We start from the raw sequence: 25,643 nt of genomic DNA on the forward strand, positions 1-25,643 counted from the left end.
CCCCCTACACAACACCCCACACAACCCCCGCACCCCCTACACAAACCCCACACAACACACACACCCCTACACAACCCCCACACAACACACACACACAACCCCCGCACCCCCTACACAACCCCCGCACCCCCTACACAACCCCCACACAACCCCCGCACCCCCTACACAACCCCCACACCCCCACACAACCCCCGCACCCTATACACAACCCCCACACAACCCCCGCACCCCCTACACAACACCCCACACAACACCCCACACAACCCCCGCACCCCCTACACAACCCCCAGACAACCCCCGCACCCCCTACACAACACCCCACACAACCCCCGCACCCCCTACACAACCCCCAGACAACCCCCGCACCCCCTACACAACCCCTACACAACCCCTGCACCCCCTACACAGCCCCCACACAACCCTCACACCCCTACACAACCCTCGCACCCCTACACAACCCTCGCACCCCTTACACAACCCCCACCCCCCCTACACAACAACCCCTGCACCCCTACACAACCCCCGCACGCCTACACTCCTTTTCAATATACCCGCTATGCTATTACCCCGTATTTAAAAACATGTATTAATTCCATATTGTTAGCTGTTTCGCCGCAGCTGCCTCAACTCCACGTTACACAGCATCGTACTGCACTCTGTTTCACATACAGCACTTACTTTTCCCGCCATCTACCCTTTACATCAGTCATATTATACACACACACACACACACACACACACACACACACATACATACATATATATATATATTCATTCTTCTCTTTCCACTGGTATGCAAGTATATTCCGTTTTTTATGTCACCAGAGAGTCGTAAAGTGAATAAATAAATAAATAAAGAGCATTTCGTTGCATGTCGGACCGTGTACAGTATGCTTGTGTGCGTCGCCGATAAGATTTTAATTTGATTTGAATTTCATAGCTATAAAATAATCACTAAATGGTTGACGGTTAAAACGTTAGCCGTCACCATCCGGCTGCGTTAGTCGCAAATCCGGACCTTTTCACGCGGCTAGACCCTCACAAATTTGACCTGAATAACTGCACAGCAGGTCCTATTAGAGATCGTGTTTGTGTGTGTGTGTGTGTGTGTGTGTGTGTGTGTGTGTGTGTGTGTGTGTAGACGAATTTTGGACTTTACATAGTGTAAGCATCGCCTGTGCTGCCAGTGTTCACAAGTCTTTCTTCCCTTGCCAGTCGCAATCAGATCTGCCCGGACTTGCTGCCCGAGACCACTCCCTCAACCACACACACACACACACACTCAAACCACTACAAGTACGGCGACACATCTGACCAGTGATCAGATGGAGCAGCTATAATCGAACTGACTGAGAAACGAGGCTGCAGAAATGTTTCCAATAAAGCGTCGTATTCTTCTGACGAGGTCATACCCTCCCGCTGGTGCGGAAAAACCCAGAACTACAGAGAAAGCCTTCGCCACACTTAGAACAGAACGCAGGGACGTACTGATATTAGTTCCTCGCCGAGTGCAGTGAACTCTAGACGTACGGGAGATCATACAGGCCTACAAAAACCCGACGCCAGAAATCCGTAACAATCTCTCCTGGAGTAAGTCTCGGGCCGAATCAGTTCTGAATTTAAAAACAAAGCAACTGCGGGACAAATCAAGCACAAGCAAAGCTCCTCTGTTAATCTCCGTCCCTCTGCCAGCTCCCCCCCCCTCCCTTTCTCTCTCTCTCTCTCTCCCCCTTTCTCTCTCTCTCTCTCTCGCACTCTCCCATTCTCTCTCCCGCTCACCCCTTTCTCTCTCTCTCCCCTTTCTCTCTCTCTCTCCCTTTCTCTCTCCCCGCCTCTCTCTCTCTCTCTCTCTCTCTCCCTTTCTCTCCCCCCCTCTCTCTCTCTCTCCCCCTTTCTCTCTCTCTCTCTCCCTCCCCCTTTCTCTCTCTCCCCCTTTCTCTCTCTTTCTCTCTCCCCCCCCTCTCTCTCTCCCTTTCTCTCTCTCTCTCTCTCTCTCCCTTTCTCTCTCTCTCTCTCTCCCCCTTTCTCTCTCTCTCTCTCTCTCTCTCTCTCTCTCTCTCTCTCTCTTTCTCAAAAATACCGAGCAGTGTGAGACGTGAGAGTAAAATGCTCCGATAGTAATAATGCTCTCTTACAGGTGTGTATGATAGAAAATGAAAGATAAAATGTCGCTCGAGCGATTCGTTTTTACTCTCACGCAGGCAGGGGCGGGGGGGGCGGGGGGGGGTTGGAATAAATATAAAAAAACTTCTACGTTCTTGAACATGGAAGAGTGGCAGGTGTGGGCGATGTGACAAAAAGAAAATATCACATCACGTCACAATACTCGGGGACAGTTCCATGATCCACGATCTGTATCGCAATATATACAGTAAATCTACAGCATGTACAACAGGACCGCTGAGGCAAAGGCGTGTTCGTCTTCAGTTAAAACTCGATGAAAAACCCCGTGTGATGACACGCTTTAAGCAATTTGGAAAGATTTTGTGCCAGAAAATTTCAACATCACTCACATTTGAGCCTGCAACTCAAATTGAAAAAAAAGTTACAAAGAAAGACGTCACGATACCAAAAAAATGGGTCGGACGTGATTTATCTTAATTTCATTTTTAACGGTAATGTGCAGCCTTCATTTTTTTTTTTTAAATTATATCCATTGCACACAATGTGTTTTTGCATATTTCTTGGAAAGAGATATCAAATCTGTTTAATATGCACCCTGACCCACTCATCTCCTGAGCCCAGTACTCCAGCTATGTATATATATATTAGAAGTGATGTGCTTTCCCAGCCCAAGAAGCACCACTGCCCTGAATGTAGGTGTGAGTCATAGTGATCAATGGTTAATGCTAGACATTACTAAATATTTCGTCTCCAGCCTCTACATGCTCTCCTGTTGATGTGGCGAGGGGGGGGGGGGGGAGACGGACTCATCACGACGTACCATACGACACGGCTTAAACGCTCGCTTCGATAAAAGCGTTATGTTCCTTATTACGCTTTTAACCGAGGGGAAGAAGAGAGGAAATTACTGGTCAGAAAAGGAAAAAAAAAAAAAAAAAACCACGGACACACCCGACTAGCCATATTCCATTTTACGCACAACAACAGAAGGCTGAAAAATCGGTTCGGGGAGTTTGGGGATTATTGGAGCAAAAGTACTGACCTGCTGTCCTACCCAGATCCTTACCCAAAAAAAAAACCTGCTCCCAAAACAGCAATGCTTCAAGTTTTTACGCTGCTTACTGACACTTCCTGATTACAACACGCGGTTCGTGAGGGGATGATTACGAATTCATATCCTCGCCGGAGTGAAAAAACAAAAACAAACGTCAGCTGGGTTTCTGGGTAACGGCACTAGCTAAACGCATTAATGTTAAAAGCACTGTAATGGCTAATCTCTGCGGAGCGGAGTAAAACGCTGAGACGAGATGGGCGAACGGGAGAGCAGGGAGGGGAGAGAGGAGGCCGGGGTGAGGAGAGCGGATGAGAGAAGGAGGGAAGACGCGTGGGGAGCCCCGGCGGTGCGAGTCCGAGCCTGCTGCCCTATTGTACCCCATTGAGGTCCGTGATGAGGAGATCAATAGATCGTTAGGCAATCCCTGCACTGCTCAAACATACACACAGATTACAGACCAGATAATAGCGAGATCAATTGCCAATGTGTGTGTGTGTGTGTGTGTGTGCGCGCATGTAGCATGTCTCTTGGGCGTGGCATGAGTGTCTGTGGGCAACAGGATGACGCCAGAATCAGCAGCACACATCCATGAGGTCATAGAGACACACTGCCAGAGTCTGGCTCAGCTTACAGGGTGTGGTTCTGGATAAAGTAGAACGTTATGATTTGTAGTGTGTGTGTGTGTGTGTGTGTGATTCAGTGATCCGTCTAGGCGTGGCTGCATCCTATCCGTTCACGTTCCAAGCTATGACACTACAAACGCTATACAACTGTAACACACACACACACACACACACAGACACACAAAAAACCCCCAGTACTCGTTCCTTTAGTTAATAACCTTTCTCTTCTTTCGTGTGGTTTTCCACCATCGCAGCACGCGTTTCTTCGCACGTCGTCTGCTCACGTTTAACTCGGACTCCGGCCGGGAACCCGCCGCCGCCCCCGCCGCCGCCGCCGTTCCGACTCGTTTTCCGGAAGACGTTAAAATGAATACCTTTCGGTTCCTCGTCTTTTCTGAGACAATAGTGGACACCTGTGGAGTGCTGAAAAGAAAATTAAAAAAAAAACAAAAAAAAAAATCCCCCCACACACACACACACACACCTGCAGCAGTGAGAATTACAGCCTGTAACGCTGACAATCATCGACGTTTTCGGCTCAATCTCACCACACGATTACGCTTGAAAGCTGTAAAGACTGAAGAACGATACCGCTGGATGGAAACGAGTTCTCAGTCCTTTAGGGTGTAATTAATTATGTACAGAACATATTTAATTATACTGTATACTAGGAATGGGGCGATATCTCATCGTTTGGTAGGAATCCTCCCCACGATACGAATGAGTCTTCCCGCGATAATAACGATAAAGCCTAGGTGATGATGTACGGCGGGAGGCGGAGTTTACCGCTGTACGAGGACCTACCTCTACAATCTGGAACCGGTTCGGTTACAGAAAGTCACTTTTACTTTTAGATCAGCGTTTGGGTTTCCGAGTCTCTCAAGTCTGCACGTCTTGTCGCTAAAAACAGTGGCGAACGGTACTTATTTATATCGTCACGGATATCGTTATCGTAATAAACGCCAGAAAATATCATGATGTAGTTTTAAGTCCATGTCGCCCATCCTTACAGTACACGCAAGGCTTAGATACGGCGCTGTATGAAACGTATGGTCTCGATTCGTCGGTCTGGGACGGAACCGTCTCCATCGCAGCCTGTGGAAACTAGCGGAGTACGTGTTCAATGTGAAACACGCGAGCAGCGGGACGGAGGACAGCCATGCCTGCGGAATCTCCAACGTGAGGCCCCGAGTCTCTCTCCAGGAGTGCTTCCTGTGATCTTTACGAGTGAGCGATCCCTGTGGACATCTGTTTGCACAGGTGCGCTCGCCTGACTTGATTAGCAGGGTCGAACGGTATATACAGGTGTGTGCGTGCGGGCAGCAGAGAACAGGACACGGACAGATGACGATCAGAGTTGTAGGCAGGGAAATCAGACTGTGGTATTAGTTCAGTGAGTGAGATTGCCAGCATGTGGGTGCACCGAGCTTAGTGATAAAACATAAGGTAGACAATAAGATGAAGAAAAGAAAAGAAAAAAAAACCTCAAATAAATAAGAGGGGTTTTTTCAAATTATAGCTGGAGCCAATTTCTCTCTCGTCCTGGCAAATAAGAGTTTCAAAAGCAGCAGGGCGAAAGAAAGGACGCGGATCGTTATATTGCAAACGGAAGAAATGTGCAAGAAAGCAGATCACATGGCATTACATCCTGAGCGCAATCTAGACAGTCATCATCGTCATCATCATCATCGTCGTCGTCATCATCGTCATCGTTGTCGTCGTCATCATCGTCGTCACTGTCATCGTCGTCGTAATCGTCATCATCGTCGTCGTCGTCATCGTCGTCGTCGTGGTCATCATCGTCGTCGTCACTGTCATCATCGTCGTTGTCATCATCATCATCATCATCGTCGTCTTCGTCGTCGTCATCATCTTTTTTGCTTTGTCGTAAACATGGCCATGTAAAGCCACACGGATGGAAAAATACTCGGATCCTCGTTCCAACTTAAGCATGCGTGTTTGAACCGCTCGACCGTTTTTGGTTTGAATAAAACCGTACGTGTGCCGAGGGATCAGTGTCGAAAGTCTCTCCCCGTGCTGGGAGCTCCGCTTATGAAAGAAGGCCGGAAACAGGTGGGCTCAAGTTCTGGCAGCAGCTCGCTACCCGACGGCACAATAAGAAAGCGCTCCCATGGCAACAAGGCGCAATTTGCTTTCCGCAGCCATACACCGGTCCACTTCATGCTCTAATGTAAAATGACAAGTTGCCGGAATTAATTTTAGTATTGGAGCACAAACAAAAAAAAAACCAAAAAACAAAAAACAAGAAGAACACAAAAGAAAGTCATTTCCCTCGGTTTCGTCCAAACTCGCGGCGTTTTGTGGCGCTCTCGCCTCGGCGTAGCTACCTGCCGCGTTTACCAGAACTTTCCGCTCTTTCGGTTCAGCCCGCTGTCCGGAGCAAGGCCGAGAAGAGTCTGTAAACGGAGGAGAAACCAATTTCATCTCCCACAGTGAAAAGCGAGGAGAGAGAGAGAGAGAGAGCTACAAGTGAGCGAGCAAGAGTAAAAACGAGAGAGTGACAGAGAGCGACAGAGATCTGTGGTTGGCGAAGAGGAGCGGAAGCGTCGTATGAAAGTATCTCCACTGTGAAGAACGTGTGTCAGTGAGGCTGCTGACAGTTTTAAAAGGAAAGCTGTTGGATTGCGAGGGAAAAATTGGAGGAGTGACAGCTGCCAGAAACGGCACTGAGCTGCTGTCGCTTTACTGAGGGAAACAAAATCCTACACACACACACACACACACACACACACACACACACTGACATTTCCAAACAAAATAGCTTCCTTTAACAAGCATTTAAATATGCCCTTTAAGTGCTCGCTACGCGACCTCGTGTGTAGGTCCGGAATCGGCTTCGCCTACGTAAACCCGAGTCGTTTCCCACTGTAAGAGCGCAGCGTGTTCACCTCGGGGCGGCGGTCCATCTGCCTCCGCCAGGAGTGGTTTTAACCGATCAGGGGGAATAACAAGGAAAAAAAAAAAAAAAAAAAAAAAAAAAAAAAAGAGAGAGAGCTGTTTTGGTTCCAGCTCGAGTTCTCGAGTCGTACATCTGCAGATGTTTTGATGTTATGACTTCCAGGTCTGCATTCCTCTCCATCTCGTCTGCTCGGGGGAACCAGCCTGAGAACTACACGGAATATGGCCCGATCTGTTCTCTTCTGCTTTCATTTCATCCGTGTCGCAATGAGAGAGGCCCAATCAAGTCGAAAACCTACACAGTCTCGGGGTCAGCGCTCAGGAATGTTCCCAGATGACCCGTGCAATGCGGATCACAGCTGAACAGAGAAATGACAAAAAGAAATGAAATGGGTGTGTGTGTGTGTGTGTGTGTGTGTGTGTGTGTGTTTCTCTGCTCTATTGGACCACGATGAATTTGTACATGGGTGCTTGATTCACACTTCGGCAAATTCATCCTCTCTCTCTCCCACACACAGACTAATATTATATACACACACACACACACATATATATATATATATACACACACACACACACACACATATATACACACATATATATATATATTACACATACATATATATACACACATATATACATATATATACACATATATATATATATATATAGATATATACACACACATACATACACACACATACACACATACATATATATATACACATATATACACACAAATACATTATATATATATAAAATATGTGTATATATACACACATATATACACATTATATATATATTATATATACACACACATTATATATATATATATATATATATATATATATATATATATATATACACACACACACACACACACATATATATATATATATATATATATATATATATATATATATACACACACACACACACACATATATATACATATGTACATACATACATACGCGTGTGTGTATATACATATATGCATATACGTATACACACACACACAAACTTCAACAGGAGTTCTCTGTTTAGTCCTGCTTTGCTCTCCGTCTCTTGCCATAACAATCACCCGAGTGAAATAAAGTGGCATGTGCTGAGTGTAAATGATCAGAGAGCAATACAAGGCCTCCTACACGGAGTATTTCAGCCTGAGCGATGTGTTAACTCTTTCCACTCGCTACACAACTAGCTGTTGCTATACAGTCTGCAGTCCTCGAGTCAATCAGTTCTCCATTCTACAAAAAAAAAAAAACAAACAAACACAAAAAAAACCCAGAAAAAGCAAAACCACAGCATATGTTTATGAAAAGCAGACAGATGGTTCATGCCCCCCAACCTCAACAGCTACACACAGAATAAGGAGAGATAAAACAAAATAAGTGTGTAAGACATTGTGATGCAGAAGTGCTACCACTGCAAGCGGTAGCAGCCTGCCAGTCAGTAAACATCACACACTACTCATCTCAGTTCTCTCAAACTACACATCTACACACTTCCTAACGAAGGACTGCGGTCCGATCTTAGACAAGGATCCGAGTCAATACCGAACCCTCAACCGTGTAATCCGTTCTGTAATTAAGGACGTGACGAGCCGATGAGCTCACGTCAGCGGCGGCGAATTCTCGATTCCGATTGGTCAGGAGTCGAGAACAGCAGCTCGGATAAAACCGCCTGCTGCTTTTCCCGACCGCGGGTTTGAGCGTGTGATCAGTGCTATAGTGAGGACTTACACGGGGATTCGTATGGCAGATGCTCCACGTGACGTCACGGCCAGAGCTGAAGCGGTTCGTTGAAGTTTTTCAGCTCGAGACACTCATGCTTTCTCATGAACATGGAAGAAAGAAGAAAAAAGAAGAAAAAAAAAAAAAAAAGCCAGGCTCGAACGTGAACTCACACCAGTAAACGTGTAACTATTAACGGACACAACACGGACACGTTGTTCTTTAACGATTAAAAACCTGTGGGCAAATTCCTGTGGTATAAGAGGAACACGTCAGGGTGTGCACTTTGGGAAAATAAATCGGCTTCGCGGTGATAAAAGTAACTCCATTTTTCACTGTGCTTCATCGCACCACCTTGTGATGGTTTATTTTCCTTTATACGACGGAGATTTACGGTCCATTCATTTGATTGGTCGAACAGCGTTCCAGGAGTGCTTATACTTCCTGTAACTTCGCTGTGCGTTTGCCACATCAAATTCCGCTTCCTGCTTTGAAACGATTACTGCAGGAGCGTTAGCAGCATCATCCGCGGACGATACGTTATTCCAAGAATACAATCTAATTACGAAGGCAGAACGGACGGGAAGACAGTTTCGCCCTTTAACGTGAACGTACGAATGGGGTGACGTGCCATAAAAGTGACCGTGGCGTCTCCGGGAACTATTTCCGGCTAACGGAGCCGAAATAAACAGAACATTTGGCCATAGTGTGTCTGAAATATCAGTTCCTCGATATTAAAGTGCATCTATTATGGTTTTTCAGATATTCCCTTTCATGTAGTGCGTTTGTGAACGTACAAACGTTCAAAGTTTCAAAAATCAAAGCGCACGACAAACGGAGTGATCGACTCCCAAAAGAAGGAACCGATTCTGAACAACTGAATCGAGTCGTTAGTGATTCCAGACTTTACTTCCTGTACTAACCTACGTAGGTTTGTGACAAAAAAACCCCGCCTCCGGTCTTCACCGGCTGCTCGCTGACAGCGGTAGACCAATCACGACAGACTGGGATGTCTGACCAATCAGAGCAGAGCATGCTCTCTGAAAGGAGGAGTTTAGAACGAATCCTTTAGAATGAATCATTTAACGAGTCGTTTGACACTGGGGGGAAAAAAGGTAACGCTGCAGTTTAAATTATGAGCACGTTAAAGTGTTTTTAGACCTCGGATGCGTGTAAATCTACTGTATGAGACCTCAAACTAAATTAGGCACGTTTCAAAACCATAATACGTGCACTTTAAAGTTATAGACCTGTTGAAGAAGAGCAATAATATCGCACTCGTAATCGTGCGTCTTTACCGAACATCGGCACGGGCGTGATCGCGCTCGCGCTCGATATCCGGTATAACCGCACTCGTCAAGTGTCTGTCCTCCTGTCGCGAGCACTCCACACATGATGTTCTCCCGCAGTGTGGAAAAAGCATGTGTCTACACTTGTTCTATCTCCTGCTCTTTTAGCTAGAGCTGAGGGACACACACACACACACAGAGAGAGAGAGTCTAAAGCAGACGCTCCAGTTAATCTGTGCTGATGAGCTCGGAGAGCTGGTTTCTCTCTCTGACCCAGAACTAAGCCTCCCTGTCAGTCTGACCAACTTGAAGCACACACACACACACACACACACACACACACACACACACACATATACATAGACGCACACACACGCACAGACGTCAGAGAAAGCACTTCCTAATCTTCTGAAGCCATTTCCAGCTGCAAAGCAAGTGAGGCCCCCATTCTGCATTACTGAACGCCTCTAAATCCCAGTCTTGGGAAGAAAACCGAGCCAAGAAAGCAGGATGGAGATTAATTCTGTCTACCTGAGCAGAAAACTGTACGTCTTCGGCCACAACAAACAGATGTGCATACATAAACGCAGACGAGAGCCAGCGAAAGAGGCTGGCTTCCGGACCGAAGTGTCACAATGATATATTATGATGGAATTATAACGAAGAGCGAAAAAAAACAACAAACAAACAAAAAAGAAAGAAAGAAATAAATAAACACACACATCTGTGTCAATGTGCTGCATCCGAAATTCTTCCGCGTCTCCTAAGCGTTAACCCAGTGCTACTCGAACGATGCTACTCGGAAGACGGTTTAATGTTTGCTCTGTTTATTCTATGACGTCCTGGAATCCTAATCAGGTCCGGAAGAGAGCAAAAAAGCGGATCCCTGCGGACGGGTGCGACGCGGGCCGATCTGACGTCCTATCGTACTGCCGTTACGGGTTCTAGATCTAGGAACATGCTAACAAGTGTAACCCCGGTGTACATGCCGAGCGGTAAACTGATACGATTTAGCGGGGGAATGAAGAAGTGAACAGCGCTACGGACGGGTCGTTCATGGGGTTAGAACGGTCGAGCCGAAATAAATAAATAAATAAATAAATAAATAAATAAATAAAACAAACAAACAAACCCAGAGGGCAGCATAATCCGTTACCGATTGAGCCACGGACGTAGACGAGCAGCTCCTGCAGGACAGATCCGCACCAGCGTCTCCGCCACACAATTTATGACTTTGTCTTTTAAACCTAATTTGATTGACCTTGTTTTCCCAGTCGAGGCTCTTTGTCATGTGTCTGGATGTTGAAAAGGCAAGTTAACAAGGCATGGAGCTGGGTGGGGTGTGTGTGTGTGTGTGTGTGTTTAAGCTTTGTTTAACACTCGGGGCACGGTGGGTGCAGACTCTGCCCGGCCTTGCCGCTGTTCCCTGGAGTAGAGCTCTGAAGGACACAAAGCTTTACCGTAGATGACACACACACACACACACACACACACACACACACACACACACACAAACTGATAATGCCAAAGTGACAGCGAGCGAAAGAGTGCAAAAAAGTATGGGGGGGGAGGAAAAAAAAAACCCTTTCGAAATGACACGTGCAGCTGTTGCAAACATCAGGAACGGATAAACAAACAGGAATGAAGGAGTAAACGAGGGGATAAGAGCGAAAAGGAGAGATATCAGAGGCTGGACACGGTCCACGACACTGACAGCTGGCACAGACACCCTCCACAGCCCCAGCAAACACCGGAACGTTCTCCATAGACCAACTCAGAGCGCGCGCGCGTGTGTGCGTGTGTGTGTGTGTGTGTGTGTGTGTGTGTGTGTGTGTGTGTGTGTGTGAGAGAGAGAGAGAGAGAGGGAGGACGATGCTGATAACATTACTGCGTCTCTTGGCTCCAAGTCTAATTAACACTCTGGCACATGCGTCAAATGAAGTCGGATTGGACCAAGAACATTTCTGTGCGCGCGCGTGTGTGCGCTTTTGTGGGAGCTGCTGCTCAGTCAGCAGTGACTGTCAGGGGGAGGTGAGGATGAGGATGGCCTTGTCTGGAGGTGAAAGTGTCTGGCAGAGCTATGAAGATAGATGAAAGTAAAGGGCACAGATCGAGGGCAGAGAGAGTTGTGTGTGAGGGTTTGGAGGTTGGGGGGGGGGGTGATGATGATGTGTGTGAGTGTGAGTGTGGGGAGTTCGGGATTGGAGATCTGACCGATGAGACACAAATCCGAGCGCTGTGTCATTAATTCCTCTAGAGGCGTACGCATACCGGCGACAGAGACGGAGAGATGGGAAGATTGAGCTTGAGTGAAAGAGCACACACACCAGGAGGGAAAATAAAACAACGACGATAAAACAAAACTCCGTCGTAGAGCTTCCTAAAGTTTAGGGAAACAAACTCCTGAAACTTATTGGAATGGTACGCGGACGCTCTCGGCGACGGGAGCCGTTACCGCGTGCTCAGAGTCTGTTGTCGCTTCAGAGGAAACCGGATCGCGCTCGACACGGACTCGCCGTCGTGTATGGTCCGCGCCTCCGAGACGCCGCCCTGTGACAGCTTATGATTTTCTCATTTTCGGAGCGGTTGTGTGTCATGGCGGTCGAGCGGCGCGGCGATGCCGGAATCTCGCCCGCCGCGCGCCGGGTCCCACGAGCAGATATCACTATTAAACCGCGACCCAATTAATTCCATCTCCGCTCGCCGCATGCAGACATGAAAGTCCAGTCACCACCCGAGGAGGAGGAGGAAGAGGAGGAAGAGGAGGGGTGGAGGGGTGGCGGTGGTTAATTTCACATCTCAGCACATACGCATTCTGGGGTGGGGAGGAAGAAAAAAAATGCAATTACACGGCTGTGATCGTGAGAATAAGGCGAGAAAGGGGCAAGGATGGGGACTCGCGGCGGTCCGCGATGACTCCGTGTTAATCGGTGGCATTCTCCGCGGGTCAGCACAGGACGACGAACGTCTTCTCCGTGTTGTTTGGGCAAGGGCTAAAGTCAAGAGATTTCTTCTTCTTCATACATTCATACAGATTTGATTATTTCATCAACATTTATTTATTTTCGCTCTGAAAAGACATGAAGTCTTCGCTAATTGCATCCGTGGCAAGTGATAGCTATTTCAAAAAGCCCTAAGTGCTTACGGAAGCGCCTCAAATAATCACACACACACACACACACACGGAGGAGACTTACCGCTCGCTTTTCCGTCCCATTCCTTAGAAGCTTAATGCGAGAGCCACAAACATTAAGAAAATGCAAGTTAAACAGAATCATTACAGAGAGACGTGTGGCTGCCAGATGTGTTAGCATAAGCAGTTTGGAGTGTTAATATAACCACATCAGGAGTCGAACGCTGCTGCACGCCTGTCAGCACAACCGAATAGCACTCTATTATTATTTTGGAGCTGCTACTGCATGTCAAAAACACATACCCAGCCAACACCATGCCTAGTCACCACAGTGCTTTATTATTCTTCTAATTATTATTATTATTGTTGCTGCTGTCCCAATCGTAAGCCCGCAAAGCCGTCCTAAGTGAAAAGGACACTCGGAAAAGCGTCAAAACCCCAGCGCCTGGACACACGTCTGACTTCACTCGTCACGTCTCCGTGAAGGAGGGACGGCGGCGTGTAGAAAGCGAAGCTCTCTACGTACGTAACGCGGATCCTTCATCTTAGTACGGAACGAGAGGGGATGGAGCTCGGGGGGGCCCCGTCCTCGAAAGGGACACTCATGTAAAGCGCAAAATAAGACAGAGTTGGACGGAGGCTGCGAAAAGACGTGTCCCGAGACGTCCAGGTTCGCCGTCAGAGCAGCACCACAAAAACCGTCCGAATAACCTCGATAAGCTGGAGGAGTATCCGTTTGGGATAAGAATGAGAGAGGGACAGAGAGAGACAGAAAGAGAGAGAGAACGGGACAAGCTGCAGTATGAGTGATTGCTGTGAACAGTGTGCTTGTGGTTGAAGCGTGGGGCTGCGTGGATAGAGATCAGCTCTAGACTGATGGGCTCCATTACCTACAAACGGTGGTAACCACAGACTGCTCCTCGCGCTACCCTGTCTAATGGCCCATAATATCGCTTTACACCCCGTCCCAGTTCTTTATGCTACCTCGCTGACATAACCCTGTCATGAAGGCTCTATAAAAACAGATATATTTCTTTATTACTTCTCCTTAACATATCGCCGTGACTATCTACCCAGCGCAAAGGAAGCTAATCTCGGAAAAGTCCGCCTTCCCGGGCCCTCGAGGCAGACGCCAAGACAGTTATTGCCTTGAACCATCACCCGCTCCCTCTACCCTTCACCAACACAATGGGAGGGGGGAGGGGTTTATTATAATCAAACGAACACGATATCTTCCCATAAACCCCCTACTTAAAAAGTCATTTTCGCTGCCTACAATATGGCCGAGGTGTGGCATGTTTAATTCAGATCCGATGCGATTTACACACTCATCATTCAGCTCACACACACAGCACTGAGCGCACACACTACCTACCTGCAAATCCCAGCTCCCGTTACCATGCACAGAAACGCATCATCCGTGTATTTATCTCCCAGAAACATGTAGTATTCATTACAGGCCAGCACTCTACCACTCCATTTCCACTGCACCAAAGATAGAGGACTCGCAGCAGATCAGTGTACAGATAGAGAAAGTTATTAAAAAAACATTTCCGCCCTGGAGGAGGGACGGACGTTCTCTATATCCTAACCCGGGCTCCTGAGTTATACGGGAAAACTCGCACGGCTAGATTCATTTTCCTATCCGAGTCTAGATATAGTGTCTGTATCTAGGAATCCAGAAGCAGCAATCTGCCTCTACCAGTCCAGTCCTCCACGAGCAAGAAGGGATTATAATTCTTCAGAGCATTAAGTGCCCTGGTGCCCTATCAGCAGTGTCCTAACCCACTAAAAGACTCATTTTCTCTAATCACCGGAGTAAACACTGCAGGCCTACACACTCATTTCATTCCTGGCTTCAATTCAGGACGGTACAGTAACAGGCCTTACACGGCTCCCCTTTACTATCAGAAGAACCCTGGGGGCGGGGGGGGGCGGGGTTTGTTTTTGTGCGATCGCAAAAATGAACGCAAATTCAAGGAAACTCGAGGAAAATCAAAAAATCACCGCAGGTGATTTGCGGATTTGGGTTCTAGATGAGTCACCCTACCTCCCACCCCCACCCCCACCCCACCTCCATAAGTACAGCTATAAAAAAAAAAAAATAAAGAAATAAAAAAAAGGTCTCATTTACCAACAAACATCACCGCGAAAGAAGCGATTTCGTCGAGTTGCGCTTTCGCCAATACTAAACAAACACGAATTTTGAAAAAAGCCGCAGCAAAGAAAAAAGAAAAAAAAAAAAATCGAGAATTTTTGGCCGCAAGGATCGCAAAAAAATAAAAAAAAATAAATAAAATGAATAAAAAACCTGTATAGACTGTTTTATTCTCCGCTGACCAAATACAGGACACAGGGTTCAGAACCGTGCCGAGCCTCGCTTCGCTTCTAAATCTCACTCGCGACTAAAGCAGAAGAGGAGGAAAAGAGAAGCCCATGGGAGAAGACATGGAACAGCATTGGGTCGAAGGAATCCAATCTCTCACAGAGACAGCCTGACAGCCAGGCACACACACACACACACACACACACACACACACACACACACACACAATCACCATTCTGGAATAACCACAGAGTTACCGTTGAATGAAATAACAGGATTACGGCTGCACTAGAAATCCTGCCGAGATGCCTGATAACGCAGTTTAGGCCCGAGCGTCACGCCGCAAGCAGGTAAAAGTCAAACTGGTTGTCTAATGAAAACAAGGCAAGCTTTCCGGAGTCACTGAGCATAAAATTCAGAAAGGCACGGTTAAGCTTTCTGCACTGTAGCCAAGACCGAAAGAAGAAAATTAGTGTTAACACAAAGATAAACCTTTTTCTTTTTTGTAAGCGATGCTAAAAGGGGGCGGCCATGTAGCACCATGATAGGCTCGCTAAGGACGGGATTATTGTTGTGTCAACAACCCCCACAGATAATAGTAATTACCGTCCTTGGTTTAGACTCCTCTGCCGAGAGAAAGGCACTGGCTTCGCTGACAGCCAAAGCCTAATTACCGTGAAAGGCCAATTACCAGCTCCATTTCATTATTTATGTACCTCCACACAACCAAATAAAAAGAGGCTCACGTAGCCCAGAGCGCCAAAAACTACTGACAGCTGTGCATAAGGATCCGAGGAAGAAAGCAGAAATTCGGATAGCTGGCAATCTGTCTAGCTGCTCGGGAAACCGTTCGCTTGTAAAACCAAGACAAAGTCATTCTGGGGGATTTCTTGATCCCATTAAAGTGCACCTATTATGGTTTTTCAGATATTCCCTTTCAGGTAGTGTGTTATAGAGCTGTTTGTGAATGTAAAAAGTCTGCAAAGTTTCAAAAATCAAAGCGCACGACAAACGGAGTTATAGACTTCTAAAAGAAGGAACCGATTCTGAACAGCTGAATCGAGTCGTTAGTGAGTCGAGACTTTACTTCCTGTACTAACCTACGTAGGTTTGGAACAAAAAACCCCGCCTCTGGTCTTCATCGGCTGCTCGCTGACAGCGGTAGACCAATCACGACACACTGGGACATCTGACCAATCAGAGCAGAGTTTAGAACGAATCCTTTAGAATGAATCATTTAATGAGTCGTTTGACACTGGGGGGGAAAAAGGTAATGCTGCAGTTTAAATGATGAGCACGTTAAAGTGTTTTTTGACCTCGGATGCGTGTAAATCTTTCGTATGAGAGCTTTAAAACAAAATTAGGCACGTTTCAAATCCATAACAGGTGCTCTTTAAGGGCAACCGTACGATGCGGAGACCTATTCTCGTCACGAAAGCGCGCATCCGCCACTTCTTCCTGTTCACTCGATGACTTCCTGCAGCGTCTAGTCAGGAAATAATAGTCCTAACTTCCCTCCCTCTTGACTGCTCCAGACAGGAAACAGCTCATTCACACCAGTGCGCGGTGGTCACAACAACTCGGTGTGCGTACAATCACGGTACCTTTACCTTAGGCTAAGATGACAGGAGCAGAAGATGGCAAATAAACGTTCACTGAAACGTTTCGGCGAGAAAAGGACTACCGTTATCGCTGTCTGGTATACTGCGCGGGAGAATTATGGCGTCATCTCAACAGCTTAAGTACGGCAAAACGGACCGTTATTCAGTCTGAAAGCTGAACTCGATGAAATCAGGCCCAAAGCCTGATGCGCGGAGAAGTTCAAATCCCTCTTGCTGCAGATGTTTCCCGTCTCCCACTGCAGCCAGACTTCAAACAAGTCAAAATATATATATATATATATATATATATATATATATATATATATATATATATATATATATATATATATATATATATATATATATACACACACACACACACACACACGAGATGAGATGTGAGATATACATTTTAAAAAATGGCAGATTTCAGCAAGTAATCTGGACGAGAGTGCCTGTGTGTGTGTGTGTGTGTGTGTGTGTGTGTGTGTGTCTTACTTGACTTTGAGATGAAAATGTGGCTTGGTGATCACGTTAGAACAGCTCAGCAATGTCCTTTTGTTTCCGCGCACGAAAAAAAAACCCCTCAAAAAAAGCACAAGCTTTTGATTTTTATGCCCTCAAATAAATATTGCTGATCTATGAAGAACTAGTTTCGTGGTATAGGATCAGAAGGATGCAAAAACGCACAAACGGTCCAGAGAAACCCGAGAGGAACCTGAGAGGAACCTGAGAGGTTTCAGAGGAAACCGGATGCTAGTTTTCCTCTCGCATGGCGTTCGTATTCAGCATATAAACGTCTCGGCGTGCGCACTTGAACCCATCCTCGGACGTAGCTCTTTGGGTGCGAGTTTTATGTTGTCCACTCGGGCGTCTACGTCCCGATATTAGCGTAGGAAACATCTCGAGTATGACAGTGTTTCGCGCAACACTGACTTCTTCCAGAAGCCTTGAACCCACACTGTACTGAGCGACTGATATGAACGCCATCTGTTTACGATGTGTAATTTCCGACTCCGCTCGTGTTAAATCTCGCCATCTTTCGAGCGTTGCCAGCACCTAAAGCCTGCCTCATGGCTTCCTAATTCAAAACACCGTGAAAATCAGCTCGCTTTCCTGTTCACCAGGCATTACACCAAGCAATCGCTTCACACTCCAAACCGGCAAAGTGTTCTCTCAGAGTGCACGGTGTGTACAATGAGATCCTGCCAGCAAGTGCCAAAGTGCTTAGCATTTAGATAACATTTGCAGAGGAAGGGTCCGCTGCAGCTTGTGCGAGGGGCATCGTGAGCCTCCGAGGCCGGATCTGGTCCTGCCGTGCCTTGGCAACGAGGAACTCGGCCCAGGCTGCCGTGACAGCTTGGAAGCTTGCAGGGGGTGATGGGACACAGGAGGAGAAGGATTCATGTCGGGCTGGAAGAAGGGGAGGAGGGTGCGAAGGGTGTTCCATAATATATCCCACCCTGCCGAGTGCACAGTTGCTCATGGAGGACAAAAAAACAAAACGTGTACGAATCACGATTAAGGTACGTTGGGTGGTTTCTCGTCTTCCTTTTACGGTGTACAATAGTGTTTTGGTGTGAGTTTTGGGGTTGAGGTTCTTGAGAATGAAGAAACTCTTTCAGGAGGTTTGGAGTGTTTGGTGTGCTTTGGACCTCGATATCGCCCGTTGTGTTTACGCGCGCGTTTGATTACGTAAGCACGAACGTCACCGACGTTTTAGCCGTTCGCGCCGCTTCTGTCCTCCTCCTCGTCCTCTCTAGGGCTGTTCGAACTTCTAATATTCACCGGATTTAAGATGAAAACACACGTTCGTATTCAAGATGCGCACCAAGCACGAGCAGCGATTTGAATTAAAACACGCGCAAGATATCAACAATGCACGGACGATGTTTTCTGAAGAAGAAAAGACTATAAAGAACAGCTCAGGTGTTTGAAATAATCCGGTCGTGGTCAGTAATCTCGGGGTTTGAAACTGAAGCGCTTTACTAGCGGGTTAATGAACTCACCCGAACGCGTGCTGTACACATACGAGATTAAATCAGACATTTACACGCAAACATAAATCTGATATTATAAATAACGCAAACGCACGCGTGAACGTCGTGAGCACGCTCTTTCCGTAACAACGCGCTAAAACACGGACAACGAAGAACTAAAGCGTAAAGAATTCACAATGTTGTCTTACAATAGTGTCCTCATCGTAATGGTGTTATTCCAGGAGATCGGGTTTTGTTGATATATATATTGTATATATATTGAAATTTGTTGCATTCTCTCGTCGACTAAAACGCCAGCGAATAATATTCGATGCCGGTCGGGTCAGGGTGAAACGGACGAAAACGAATAAATAAACGTGACATGCTAAAACATCGACTAAATTTAAAGGATATTTTCGTCAGAGGACAAAAAAAAAGAAAAAGAAAACTAGTGTCTGACGTTGAAAGTGTGAAAATGTCGTTGCTCTTTGAAAGGGTGTACACTTTACACGCGTTATAATCAGCGGCATAAAATAAAACGGTCTCAAAACGACGATAATATAGTTGATGGCGGTTATTTCTGGGACGATATATTGTCTGACAGAATGGGTTATCGCGACATGTATAAATAATCGTGCAGAAACGATCGGTCCGGCTTCAGAACTGAAACCAAAAGGCTTCACTGGAAATCACTCATGTGTGGCTTACACAGTTTTGTATTGTTCATTGATGTGTTTTTTTTTTTTTTTCCCCGCCCTTTGATAAATTCTTGACTAAAGCCTTGATTAATACATGCAAAAATCAGTTACTACTTAAACCTGTACCCTTCCCGGTTAAACCTATTACGCTAAAAATATGTTCCGAATTAAACGCAGGGTCTTACAGCCTTCTGTTCGGGACCAATGCTTCATTTATCAATTAGGTTAACAGAAAGGGGGGGAGAGGGGGGCTTTGTTGTAAAGGGGGTTGTCACCTGTTAAACACACACACACACACACACACACACCCCTGACCCAAAGCAGATTGGCAGAGTATATAATAATAAAACTTAAATAAAACTCGCTTGCTAACTTCCAAAAACATGGTAATTAGCCTGGAGGCCTATTAATGTTAATATGGAAGACATGTGCAGTGACAGCAAACTTGAAATGGAGAAGACCCAGGTGACACGCAGAAGAAAGCAAAATGACAACTGGGAGCGAAAGGAGGCATTTAAAACTGCGATGCAAAATCTCCCACGCATCCTTCAGCTCTTAAAAACCCGCCGAACTCCCGGGCCGCGCTTCTTAACAAGGGCTGAGGCACCACCTGGCAGAGAGAAAGAGAGAGAGAGAGAGGGGGGCAGGCGCATCCCATCTTTTTCCATTCTGACAACACTAATACCACTGGGCTTATTGGCCTAGGAAAGGAAAGGAAAGAGGAGAGAGAGAGAGAGAGAGAGAGAGAGAGAGAGAGAGAGAAAACAGAACCAAACAAGCAGGAGATTTAAAGGCAACAGCATGGAGAGGAAAAGACCTACCCAGAGCTACATATGGGCAGAAATACAGCAGGAGTTGTTTGGAGCTAACGGCAGTGAGATTACACCAGCAATCACTTACGTTTTCGACAGAAACCTTTCTTTTGGGAAGGCAACACGAATGGAGAAGAAGAAAAAAAAAAAAGAGCAAAGGAAGGAAGGAAGGAAGGAAGGAAAGAAAGCATAAAAAATTGCTGCAAGTACTCAGGGAAAGAAAAATCCTCTGAGAAAGATAAATAGCTGGAGGTACCTGCAGTAATCTGCAGATGCAGTAAGTTCTTCATACTTCATTATGTTTACAGCTCTCATTAAAGACATGCCTCATTGTGCTTTTAACAACTACGCCGTTTCATCAATTTCAATTCGGGTATTTATTCCTACAGCAGCTTTCCCAGAAATTCCAAAGGAACGTGGCTGCGTGTTTCATATGAAACACACAGCCAGAAGAAAGGGGGGGGCGCTGGCTTGCTGTACGCATAAAAGCTTCCACGGAAATATGTTATTTACGGAACCCAGATTGATAAGATAATTGCTCTAATTATTCAATTGATCCTAATTATCTTATTAAGCTGTCCCTCGTTATTATTATTGCCCGAAAGCAGACGTGAGTAACGCCTCTCGCCACGCCGCTGCACAGAACACACATAGCATCCACACGCACGTCAAATCCACGGACCTGACGGATCATAGTGGCGATCTAGTAGATGGGTACCTACGTAGTGCCTTTATAACGCATTCACGAGACTCGCATTAATATCGTATAAAGCGAATGCTGGAGAAATGATGAAAAAACGCGTCGGACCGTATCGGAGGTTTTCGGCGACTTTCTCGTGGTACGGAAGAACGACGACGGATTAGCGTGTTGATTGTTGACGACAGATACGTTGATTATCCTGTTGAGAAATACTTCCTCGTGTTACCGTAATTGTTTGTTTTTATTCTAACCCTTTCATTGTGACTAACGGCTCTTTCGGGACACGGAGAACGTACGCGGAAATTTTATTTAAATGAGATTTTAGCTCCAGGGCATTGAAACTACAGCTGCAACAACTGATTGATAAAAATCGATATTAATCGATTATGAAAATAATCGTTAGTTTCAGCCCCAATTAAAACCATTCACGTGGCTGGAAGATTGGCTCCGTAAATAACAATACAAACTTCTGATATCTTCATTTAATCTTACGTGGCGTCGGGAACGCTGGACTCTTTGTCCTCGACTAAAACGAGTCAAAAGAAGCAGCTGCAGTGCTGATGAAACTGAAAATCCCTCGTACTGTACGCGCTCAGCCTTCAGGCTGCTGCTGAGGAGGGCGAATTGAGCCTGCAGCCATCGAGCGACTGTGACAGGCTAATTTCTAGGCCACAGGGAAAGAGAATGGAAGAGAGAGAGAAAAGAAGACAGAGTAGCCCAGGTGAGACAGGTCACGGCGTTTCTCTCTCTCTCTCTCTCTCTCTCTCTCTCTCTGTGTGTGTGATAAGTGCTCTCTGTTTTCCCCGAGAGCAGAGTGTGGATGCGAGAGCTAATATTTTAAAAAGCTGAAAGGAGGGACTTACTAATTATAGTTGTCCCTTTCCCTTCCCTCCTCCTCCTTTCTGATCCCTTTCCCTACACCGCTTTTTTATTTATTTATTATATCTTTCTAATATCCTGTCGGATTAATTTACTCCCCACTAACCCCTCCCGTCCCTGCGAAAGTTGTATATTTATCCTGGCTGTGTGCCAGCAGATCTGAGAAAATGACTCCAAACATCTCACCATCAGGGCTCGGGGTTATAACGAGGGCGGCGAGCGAGTAAAAGAGGCGACAAAATGCACAGCCACGACGGAGACGAAAAGGAGGAGTGACAGAAGTGACTAAGAAGGACTGATATAAATGAAGCAAGAGTGCAAAAGGACGGAAGAGGTGTGGGAGGAGCTAGCAAGGCAAAGAGAGCCAAGGCCAAATTTACAGCAGCTGTGAATTCATTTGGAAAGCGTAGGCACTTGGAGAGGACAAACTCCAGGACGATTAGCGTTTCGATATCTTTATCGGAAGTATTTATAACAGTAGGTATACGCTTAAACCTTTCTTGCTTCTTTCTTACTTTAGTCCCGTGTGTCCATTACTATATACAGGAACGTGTCGAGAAGCGTTTGGTCATTCTAACTGGAGTTTCCTTCCAACGTTTATTTCAGAAACGCTTTGAGGAACATGACGAAGAGTTCAAGGTGGCCTCAAATTCCCCAGCTCTCAATCCAATCGATCATCTGTGGGATGTTTCCGGACAAACAAGTCCGATCCATGGAAGCCCCACCCCGCAACGCAAAGGACTTAAAGGATCTGCTGCTAAAGCCTTGGTCCCAGATACCACAGCACACCTTCAGAGGTCTTGTGGAGTCCATGCCTCGATGGGTCAGAGCTGATTTGGTGGCACAAGGGGAGGCGGACCAACACAATGTTCGGCAGGTGGTTTAACCATTATGGCCGATCGGTGTACATGCAGCTAGCGTCAAATGACTTCGGCCTCAGAAACTAGCCTCAAAGAACATATCATCTACCTACTGAATCCAAGAGCTGCTAGATCACAATTTTAAGGAAGCAATAAGTGGCTTTGCTAAGCGAACAGTGCTAAGCGCACTTATACACGCTACAACAAGACAGAGTAACGTATGCTAAATTGCTAGCGTTAGCAACATTATTAGTTTCAGCAGTAAAATTACAAAGCCATAAGCCTTCACTAAGCTAGTTGAGATAGTTTACCACTTAACAGCCAAAGTGTGTTGTGGAAAAATCATCAGAACTTCACCCTGTCCAATTCTTTCTCTCTCCTCACATTTGTGCTCCTCTTTTCTGTTTATAATTTAAAAAAAAGACCGATTATAATGACCTCTAAATCATGCGATGAATTTTATACATATCCTAATGGATCTAATACAGTATGTGAATCCCAGACATTTCCCAGACAGCTCCCAAATCTGTTAAACCCTGGATTACCTTTCAAATTCTACAACATTAACACAAAATAATGCTAGGACGAAGGAAAAAAAGTCTCAGTCGAATATAAAGCCGAACAATTAGGTATAATAGAAAAGTAGATTGTAACCATGAACTGGAATAAATCCTTTGCCTTTCATTGTCTGCTTCTAAAAGGTGGAAGGAACGAGCTAGAGTGGTTAAATGGTATAATTTAACTGTTGGATTGTGCCATTATCCATGCTTCCACAGCTGGGTCACGGCCCTCCGGTGAAACTGTGCTGGCTACACAGCACTAGCTCCTCCCACATTCTCTTCAAAACGAGAGTAATACCACAGACAAAATGAAGATTTGGGTGAAACACCGACAGACTGGTGGCTGGATTAAGGAAAAGATGGGAACTGTTAATTATAGAGAAAAGCTCGATGTCGGTGTTTGATGTTAAACTACGGCAGATTAATAAGGCAGTGTGTTTCAAGTCATTTCAGGTGGTTAGTCACCGTCATCTTATGGACGATGTTCACTGTGGAAGATTCAGTTTGACAGAAGACTTCTAGTTCTAGAAAAAATTCTGGTTGATATCATGCGATGACGGGAAAACAAGGCAGGAAAGTTTGCACTGGACTATTAGGTCACCTAGCAAATCCAACCAAATCAGCTCTCCCCTGTCACATGACAGCTAGCAACCAGGGTGAAGGCTAACACATGCTTTCTTTGTCGCTGCGAGTCTCTGTATGTGTGAACAAAGTGTCCAGACACCATTCATTTTCAACGAGCGACGGCGACTGTCGGTGACTAGATGTGGGCGTGTCCAGCGATGCGACAAAGTTGAGAAAAGTTTAACTTTAGGCAATTCTGCAGCAACTGCCAATGGGAGCAAAGCTAAGCTAAGCAGGGTTGAGTGTGGCAAGTACCAGGATGGCAGACCTCCTGGGGAAAACTAAAAGGTTGCTGCTGGAAGTGGTATTAGTGAGGCCAGCAGGGGGCGCTCACCCTGTGGTCTGTGTGAGGGCCTAAAGCCCCAGTATAGTGACAGGGACACTATACTGTAAAAACCGCACCGTCTTTCGGATGAGACGTTAAACCGAGGTCCTGACTCTCTATGGTCACTAAAATCCCAGGACACTTATCGTAAAAGAGTAGAGGTATAACCCCAGTGTCCCCATTGGCCCTTCTCTATCAATGCCTCCAATAATCCCCATCTCCGAACTGGCTACATCACTCTCTCCTTTCCACTAATAGCTGGCGTGTGGTGGGTGTTCTGACGCACTGTAGCTGCCATCCTATCATCCAGGTGGATCCTACACACTAGTGGTGGTGGTTGAGGAGATCCCCCAATCTATGTAAAGCGCTTTGAGTGTCTAGAAAAGTGCTATATAAATGTAACTGTAACCAACTAAGACAGTAGAGCACATGTGATCTATGTTTGGTGGATCCAGACAGTTTGGTACTTGCATTTTCGCCGCAGAGAGATGGCCACAAAAGGAAAGAGCACACGCTACTTCTCCTTCACCTCGTAGGATATGATGTGTGTATATATATATATATATACATATACACACTGATGAATTTTATCTCTCCCTCTACAATGGTTCAATTTAGCTGCAAGAAAACCGTGGTTGCTGGGACTACGGTTGCAGTGATGGCATTAGGACTGCAATTACCACATGCAGATTTGCACTCAGGTCTCCTTTAGTGAACAGTGGACTAGTTCAACAAAACAGACTTCATGTTAAAGCCATAATGAACTTTCCTTTACTTTCACATTATCCGTTATTACCCAGATGAGGATGGGTTCCCTATTGAGTCAGGTTTCCTCACCACCGGCTCGCTCAATAGGGATAAATTCACACACTTCAAATCTGTATCCTGTGTTCAGCTGCTCTGAGACAATGTTCATTGTTAAAAAGCATTATACAAATGAATTAAAAAATTTTTTGAATGCTAGTTGCACCACCCACTGAGAAATGTCACTATGGCAACCAGTAGTAGGACCGCCTACTGGCGACTTCATAGTACAGCGACTGGTGACTTGCAGCGATAAGATCGTTGTATGTGTGAACGTAACTTGAGACACGTGAATCGAGCCAACCACTGCTGCTCATGTTGCATCACAGGGCGGCGTAACCCACTGAGAGGAAAGTGCGATCTACTCTGTTCCGCATAAATGATCTCACAGACACCTGCTATTGGCTAATGTCCCTGTGATTGACGAGGGGAATAGTGTACACGCCCCTCAGCCAGTTTTGCTTCCTAGACTCCAAGCCAATGCATAGTTGTAGCTTTTGTACTCACAATCGCATGCTTTTCTGTTGCGCCACACTGTGCTAACAGGCTGCTGCAGGAAGTGGCATCATTACATAAAACACATTTAAGGTAAAATGGTTA

General features: G+C 46.0%; 1 protein-coding gene across 7 annotated transcripts in view; it reads right to left on the reverse strand.

The window, feature by feature from the left end:
• Positions 1–25,643, reverse strand: part of plxnb2b (plexin b2b) — a 159,487-nt gene that overhangs the window by 93,813 nt on the left and 40,031 nt on the right. The window contains exon 1 of one of the 7 annotated variants that reach the window (XM_053641992.1): positions 4,020–7,274. The exons of the other annotated variants lie outside the window; for them this stretch is intronic. Coding sequence (XP_053497967.1) covers positions 4,020–4,050 — 31 coding nt within the window. The 5' untranslated portion in view covers positions 4,051–7,274. Of the gene's footprint in view, positions 1–4,019; positions 7,275–25,643 lie in introns of those variants that run through there. 7 annotated transcript variants of the gene reach the window in all.

Source organism: Ictalurus furcatus, chromosome 14, assembly GCF_023375685.1.
Source record: "Ictalurus furcatus strain D&B chromosome 14, Billie_1.0, whole genome shotgun sequence".
Lineage (NCBI taxonomy): Eukaryota > Metazoa > Chordata > Actinopteri > Siluriformes > Ictaluridae > Ictalurus > Ictalurus furcatus.